The sequence below is a fragment of the Sesamum indicum genome, linkage group LG10 (assembly GCF_026168435.1).
Source record: "Sesamum indicum cultivar Baizhima isolate 11 linkage group LG10, ASM2616843v1, whole genome shotgun sequence".
Taxonomy (NCBI): domain Eukaryota; kingdom Viridiplantae; phylum Streptophyta; class Magnoliopsida; order Lamiales; family Pedaliaceae; genus Sesamum; species Sesamum indicum.
Window position 1 is genome coordinate 2916086 of NC_142666.1, and position 8566 is coordinate 2924651.

Here is an 8566-nt window from a genome sequence, read left to right on the forward strand (position 1 = left end):
AAATATAAAAAAATATTGATAATTTTAAATAAGTAAAGAATATTTATAATTACACTAAATCTAAAAAGATTTAGTTGGAAATTACCCATAATGTTTATATGTATTAAATTCAGGCCCCTATAATCTTCAGGAGATTCAAAGGTATTTGATCAGTAAATACAAGAATTGTTGAATAAGAACCAAAACAACACTCACTCAAAATGGACTCTCATAAAAAATACAATTATAAACAGAACATTTTGGAATGAATCTAAATGTAGCTATCAAAATTGGAGATGCTAAAATATTATTAAGCTTTTTTAGAGAGGGAGTGTGTATGCCTAGAAAGCCCTATGTTTATATACAAATCCATTTGACAAATAAACTTAACTTGTAGCACAACAAAACAAAAAAGGCAAGACTATCCTCATCAGACATTTCTTGAACCTAACTGGGTTCCAAACAAGCAAGCATCACAAGTTCCCTCTGGTATACAATACTACAACTGAATCGTTATCGTTATGGAAGTACTCATCCTCGGATGTTATTACCTGAACGAAAACCACCCTTCTGTCTCACCAGCACGGGTAGAAGATGTGAGCTGGATACTCCAGCATGGGCAATCTATCATGTTTACCAAAATTGCAAGTCAAGTTCTTGATTTAGTCTTCCATTTCTCCTTATTCGTTTTGCTTGAGCACTGTCAACTTTATTTCAGCTATGTTGTTATCAGTCGTCAGAACCCACAATGGCAGACTGTTCTTCGGTTCCCGTAGCAGCATCTGGAAGGAGCTTGCCAGATTTGGATTCAGGAGGAGGAAGTTTTATCTTGGGCGAAAGCGTCTTGGCTTCCTCAGTTGTGTAGATGTATATCTTCTTCGCCATAGTGCAAAATTCACTGACATTAAGCAAAATCAGAGGAGATTATATTAGCTTTTTCAGAATCATGCCACATAGATCCACTTAAAGAGGTCATTGTCCCACAACGTGTAAAATGGCATTATACTCCTCTCTGTGTTTGACAACTCTGAGTACTTGGAGGTAATAAAAGGTGAAAGCATGTTTTAACAAAAGGTTCAACCTTTTTCTAAAAATAAAATCACACAAATGTAGCTCAGAAGAGCAACCAAACAAGGAAAGATATCAGTCAATTTTCCGAAGCCTAGAAGGAAACAATGCTAAAAGCCTAAAACTACAAGTGCACATCTACAATAGCAGTAGGCCAATTATTATATCTAATGGTTTTTCCCAAAGAAGATAAATTTAGGCGACAGAACTGGATATTGCATACTCGAATGCGACTCCTAATGTTTGTGATGCGAGTCTTGACTTCCATCAGTATTTATGCTAAAAACTGGAATGGACTATCACCCAATGATGTAAAGATTCTAAACATTACTACTTCACTCATAAACATGGAGCAAATATGTAAAGCTGCATGCAAAAAAAGGAGAGTGCACAGTAGCTTTGACTTAACTGCCATGGATCATCTCCAACCATCATCATGTCATCCTCATCATCTGTGTAGATAACCTGCCATTTCTTTGTCGGCCCAGAGAGTTCCCCTACAATTTCAAACATTTCTTCTAATTTATTGAGTAGATCCTCGTAGCAATGCAACCTGGTCAGATCTACTGCCCTCCCAACAGCCATGCCTTGCATGTGAACCTACATGAAGAGTGAACATAACTTATCAAACATTTTGATATAAAGGACTTTAAAGAGAAAATATAAATATATCACTGGACAAATGCAGCACTTTTTCCAAATTGAAATCATTCACAACATGAAAACATTGATCATTAAAGAGCATATAAATATTGAATACACCACCATCAATAGTGCAATGTTGATCTGCATAACTGTTTATAACAAAATAAATTGATGAGCATAAGGGCAACAAATTCAAGTTTTTCCGAGTAGCATGAGCTACTAAGATCCCAACAAAATCCAAGACGGGTATGCAAGATGACCCAGCACTACAACACCCTACCAGAAGGTGGTGAGAAGAAAGAACTCACTGACTTTTTCTCACATCAAGGAACATCTAAAGAAGGCAGTATAAAGTAAAGCCAAAAGTACCTTAGTGCAGCTCCGGCTTTGCCTGCTGTACGGCTCATGCGGGGATTGCAGGCATGATTTTTCAGGATCACAACTGCTTGAGGGGAAATCAGATGGATTACAGTCTGGTAGCTCAGAAAGTTGTTCAGATTCAGTATCTAAATGAGGAGTCTGAGAATCCTCAAGAGCAGCAACAGAAAGGAATGCTGGTGAAGTGTCTTCAACTAATGAACGGTCTATCAACTCGATACCAAACAGTCTGCAGCCATTTGCTTGTCTCTTTTCGCTAACTGGTGCAATTGACTCGGCAGCAATTTCTGTTTGATGAGACTGGTACACTGAATTGCTGGGAGCTGGCAGCAAATTGTCATTGTAGTTCATAGTGCCAATTCCAGAACCAGAACCCAGTTTAAGTGATTGATATGGGTCCCGACCATGTGACAAATCGCGATAACGAAATGCTGAAGGTGATTCAGCTGGTGATTTCCACATGCCTATTAGCCTCAATTTCTTCACAAAATGATATACCAAAGGAATAATTACTGTACACATCAGAGCAAAAGGTAATACCTAGTGAAGATAGATTTTGCATAGGGGAAGGTAAAATGGTAGGTCGTGCCCGCTTATTCCTATGTTGAGTCTGTAGGGTTGGAGGAGGTGGGCCAACAAGTGTCTCTATCTCCCATGGGGAAACCCTATCTGGGCGTAAAATGGCGGAAGGCTCATCCCATTGGACCTGGATGCACAAATTGAGTGAGTGGTAAACTAAAATGTTCATCATCCAAATACAGAACTTTGTTCATGATAAACAATGCTGCTTTTTCCAATTACAATGTCACCTTCAAAGATCTCCATTCTGAATTAGGCCACCTTGATGAAGAATAATCTTCAATGCCAACAATTGTCCCACTGAACCTGTACGAACACGTAATAACGACGATTATGTCTCAAAATCATTCTTGGAACAACAAGTAGTAGTGAATATTATCAACATCCAGAACAAACTTATCAGGGGTTAAATACCTTCTTTCTGGAACCTCTTCACCCTCAAAGCTCATCTTAAACCTCATCCCAACTGGGAGCTTGTGATTTTTAGCTTCAAGATACTTGTTCAAACTTACTACAAATTCAGACCGACTAGTCCTGGAGACAAATGGTCACAATTTAATATCTAGAAAATAAATTCTTCAAATGAACCATGACAAGGCTGGTGAAAGTATACGACAAAATAGACTATACAGTGATCACATAGTTTAGATGATATCTGTAATCTACGAAACAGCTTGATAGTAAAGGAAATGTTATGCATAATCTAAGATCTTCTCCAAACTTCTATTCCAAAGTACAAATTTAGGGGATTAAAGCTTATCACTTCATATAATTGAAAAGCATGGAAGGGAACATGCTATTTATAAACAAAAGGAAAAATATCATTCCAGTCCTTCCACAAATCAACAAATCATAATGCTATCAAACTTCAGAGCTCTAGTGTACTTATGAATCAAAGGGAGTGTTAATTAAACTAAGAGGTCATATCAAACAACTCTTACATGAAGTATCACTCGTAGTAATGGTTATTCTTATAAGAAAGGAAGAGTGAAACCTTGGTTTATAAAAAACTGAAAAGAGTGTTCCAGTGGAGATGGCATGTGATGCAGTAGCAAGAACCCCAAGATGCATGCTGTGACTTGAGATAACAGAAGTCGGCATATTATTTAGCTGTCTCATATGCCTGCGCACTCCAACTCGAAGCTCCCCATTCTCTCCTCTGCAGAAATTGATGAAAAAGATTGTTATTTTAGGCGGCTCAGGAAGGAACCAAAAACAGATGCCGTATACTCTACCAACATACCTTAGAAAGATAAAAGCATCTCCTGCAACTAACTTTTTTGCGCTAACAAAGACACTCCATCCAGTAGTAAGTAAATGGCGCCTCGGTTGCCCTGGAACAACACAATTGAAAATTGTACTATGAACAAGACAAGTTTATGCAACCAAAGCACCATAATACCAGGATACAAAACAAGCACTCTTGCGACCAGAATACCAGCAGTCAGCAACTGATTAATAAATGGGGATATTGAGCAGCTGTTTCAAAGTTCTCATCCCAATTGGAAGAAATGAGGTGGACAAGATTTTCCAGAGACAAATTAGAGTAGCTAGGAACCACTTTGGTGGTTAATGCCAATGCTAGGAACCTTGAACAAAGTTTTTGAAGCAGCAGGACTCATGATCCATGATCCAGATAACATGCTATGAGGGTTATTTTTCTGACACTTATTTTCTTTTCATTTTGATTCACATTCTTATGTATCCTTTGCACAAAAAATTGCCTCTTTTATTTTTTTAAAGTTGCACCCCACAGGTCTTTAATAGGTTCTAACTTCTATTTGGGCAACATGCATGTGCCTGGGCCAGAAATTAAGTCCTCCAGGATAAAATTTATTGGACTCTATAAATATAGTCTCTAGGCAAGATTCCAACCTCGGAAAATGTGACGGAAATGCCACTGATTGCCATGAAGATCAGAGGCTACCAATTCCTGCCATGGCGGTTGCTGAGACATATCCTGCAACATTGATAATACGTTGAGTTTTTAACAAATAGAAAAAAGCAGAAAACATATAGCAGCAAAGAGATTCTAAGTTTGTACCAGTGGAGGTAAGCAATCATCAGCATGCCTTCGTAAAACCGAGAACCCACCATGGGTACTGGTATCAGAAGCAGTAAGAGTTTTACAAAATGAATGGACAGTGCACCGCGGAGGTTCAGGTAGTGGGGGATCTGGAGTTGTGATCTCACTTTGCTGATCCACCAAACAGAATAAATTAATCTGCATTAATATATAGAGGTATCTCCGAAAAGCAATTAGACCAGAAAATACCCTAGCGAATATGTTTGATTAAACAAGGTTTTGCCAAAAGCAGTTTTCTCATGGGTTATACTTCGCATTAATTGACTCATAACTAGGTTTGTGGTAAAAGAACTCAGAGATGATTCACGATGACCTCAAAAGACAAGAAATATATGCAACCAAATAAGCATCCAATATGATTACTTGATTCAAATCTTTACCGGTAGGAAAAAGAAACAGATGAATAACATTGCTTCAAGCGACAGCCTTGTCTGAACTTAGTCCAGATCCAAGCCAAATTTAAAATTGAAAACAGACAGAACTTATTTTAGATATACTGTTAGTCTGCCAAAACTAGGATCAGACTAATTCGCCACTAGATCTGGAATTATTGTTGCACAGAACTGCATTATAAGCACTCAGGGAGACGGAAACCACACAATTTGCACATAGCTTCAAAAACTGAAAAAAGAAATCGGATCAATTATCATATAACAAGTTTACAGCTAGAGTGTTGGGATATTGAAATTACATCTTGTTCAGGAAGCAATGTAATTTGTGCATACACCTCGTCCGTCTCAGTTTCAGCCTACAATTAAAAAGAACAAATTAATATCAGGCTGACAACCTGGCAGAAACATTTATGGCAAAAGCAAGCAAACCAAGAAGCCATGAAAACACCTCAAATTCAAGTAGCACATACCCAAAGCCGAACATTCATCACTTTGCAGAGGATTTTACTAGGTAAGTTGAAAGAAGGAAGTTGCTGATCTAATCCCTGATGTGTAGACGCTTCTAGCTGTATGACAACATACATAAAATAAATTGGCAATAGAAAATACATATTGGACATGAAAAACATAATAAAAATTTATAAATCAGTGACAATAAAGCTATGGCTGATGAACTGAACTTTTCCAACCTAAAGATCAGATTGGGGTAAGGACAATCAAAAACAACCCACCTGTTCCATGTGACCTTGTGGAAAGTAATAAACTCGTTCCCCTTGACGTGGAACAGTAACAAGAGGCCCAGCACAGGCACGCCAAAGTTCTTCATACAAAGCTTCATTGGAGGAACCTGTACAAACAAGAAATAATAGAAATAAGGGACGGATAATAGAACCTAAAGCTTAAAAAATATTAAAGAAAGAAAGTTTAGATGCATAAGCATATTATTGATATTATGGCTAAATTTCTCTTCATGTATGGAGGAAAGCATTTTTCAACTACAGTAAAATATGCAATGTTAGCATCAAACTACAGTATCCCCTGATAAGGTGCTCCCATGTGTTCCATGCTACTGGAAGTATTCCATTTTTTTTTTTTCTAAGGGGAGAAGTAGTCCATGGAACAGCTTCACTTCAAGTTTACTAGCAACTATTTTACAGCCTGCCAATCTTGACTGATATCATTACTGTATGCTACTTATGGACAGAATAGGAATGCTAACTTTGTACTTCAAAAAATTCTGACAAAACACATCCATTTGAAGCAATGGCAGCAAATTGGAAGAAGATTACACATTTAGCTGCAACTCAATTCTTAACAGAAAAAAGGAAAGGCGAAACTTACATGTACACCGGATCATAAGATAACTCACAAAACACAAAGGTGAATAAACAGAAATACCCAAACTTAGACTTTAGACCTCCATCTAGCAGGTTGAAATGAAAAAATGAGATCTCATATGCATAAAATATTTTGCATGCATGTATATATAATGATCTAAAGAGAATTTAATTTTGCCATCAGATGCATAAAAACAAGACCACCTCAGCAAATTATTTTCATAACAATTATGAAGAACAAAATCAATAATTCACACCTGGAGAAGGCTCTCCAGCATAATGACCCGCCACAAGGTGTGCCATGAGAAAACCAACACAAAGTCCTCTCTAAAAAACACTTTTTGCTATGATTGTTGATTACTTTGATCACTGATGTAGAACTCAACTACGGCCGACTGGGAAAGAAGTTACTCGATAAATCTTGTGATTATCTCAATTGATAATGTGGTCAGCAATCCTATCCACGTAACTAAAACACTTTTCCTCAAACCTCTGGCTTTTTTGCCCTGGAATGAGCAAAAAAGTTGGTTCAGATCCACACTTTCCCGCACTCAAACCACACAGACAGCGTGAACCCTTCGAATAACTCCAGCAGAGGTTATCTTTATGACCATAAAGTCTGCATAACTTTCTCTGCAAAATAAAACCAGTCACCTTTTTCATCTCTTTTCCATACTAAACGAATTGCTTTATCAACTATCGCATGATACACATCATTAAAACACAATCTATTCAAACCAAGACGAAGAAAAACAAAAAGAAATCATTAACTCAAGATCCATTAAAAAATACTTCTTAATTGACAGACATGCCAATCCACGTATACATGGAAGTTCACACAGGAAGAATAAACTGACAATTTAGCACCAAAACTACATATGGCCCGGTTCTCAAGTATTATTATAACCAATTAAAGAGAAACATACATCAGAGTTTCGACCATCTCTAAAGGGAAGTTCCAAAAACAGTATTTGCCACTGAATTCATAACTTTTCTCGGTTTAAAACAAGTCAAACTAGTCAAAAAAATTAAACTACGCTATACAAGCCCCTCAAATCAAATACAACAGCTGAATAATACAAAGAGATGCAAATGATACACCAACTACAAAAGCTTCAACGCGCAAATCCGCAGACCCAAAAGTCCACCTGAAATTCAACGCCAATACCCTTTCATTTCAAGTAATCACATCCTGCAACCCAGCCCCACCGACAAAACTAAACCGAAGAACACAAAAAACCAGCAGCAAACAAAGAATTCAACACTTACCAGAACAGCACCCGCGTCCCAATCACCAAAACCCTAGAAAACTCCGCCGTCCCCATATTCACCCCCAATCATCACCACCACCACCACCACCACCACCTCACCTCCACTCCACTCACTTATCCCAACAACCACCTCAAACAACTCCAAACTATCACCTCCCAACCCAACACACACCACCACAACAAATCAACCAAAAGATTAAACAAAAAAAAAATTAGAAAAACAGCAACAAAAAAGGAAAGTTAGAGAGAGAAAGTGGTGAGAGAGAGAGAGAGAGGGAAGGGGACCGGGTGGTCTTTGTCTGGTTGAAGCGGACAGTACCAACCACCCACTTGTATATATTTGTCAAATTCCTCCTGCACTCTAATTTCTTGATTTATTGAGGAAAATGTTGGGAATATTACACAACAACAATAATAATAAAGAAAAATGATGTTGAAGTGATGCTCCTGGACCAGATACACGTTTCCTATCCTGTATCTTCTCTTCTCCCCACGCGGACATTTTTGACTTGGAATTTATTTACAGGATAATTGCTTCCTTCTGACTTCCCTCTTTAAATTCGACGTAATTAAAAGCATATTTTTTATTTTTTGAAAAATTATATTTAATAATTTTAATATTCGTTTTTATTCAATAAATAAATTCATTCGTTAATTAAATTTTATAAAATTCGTACATATCAATAAAAGAAATAAATAAAAATTCATATTTAGTTCGATTAACTTACAATTACGCTATTGTAATTCAAATAAATCTTTTCTGATCAGGTTGTCCTTATAAGGGTGAAGAGGTGCCCCACATGCATTAGAGTGTGAAGATGTACGCAAGTA

At 37.3% G+C, this 8566-nt stretch overlaps 1 protein-coding gene across 2 annotated transcripts; it reads right to left on the reverse strand.

Moving 5' to 3' along the window:
• Positions 1-245: 245 nt before the first annotated feature.
• LOC105172504 (auxin response factor 1) lies at positions 246-8191 on the reverse strand. 2 transcript variants are annotated; one of them, XM_011093958.3, is made up of 15 exons: positions 7734-8191; positions 6722-7097; positions 5859-5974; positions 5598-5693; positions 5427-5483; positions 4694-4846; positions 4525-4609; positions 3893-3983; positions 3644-3808; positions 3064-3183; positions 2880-2955; positions 2611-2776; positions 2062-2534; positions 1457-1647; positions 246-877 (listed from the first exon to the last, which is right to left on the reverse strand). In XM_011093958.3, exons 2-15 carry the CDS (start codon positions 6765-6767, stop codon positions 709-711), a joined length of 2004 nt encoding a protein of 667 aa, XP_011092260.1. In that variant the 5' UTR covers positions 6768-7097; positions 7734-8191; the 3' UTR covers positions 246-708. The 2 variants fall into 2 exon arrangements, with proteins under 2 accessions (XP_011092260.1, XP_011092261.1); XM_011093959.3 differs by having other exon boundaries at positions 2062-2516; positions 7734-8183.
• Positions 8192-8566: the final 375 nt, after the last annotated feature.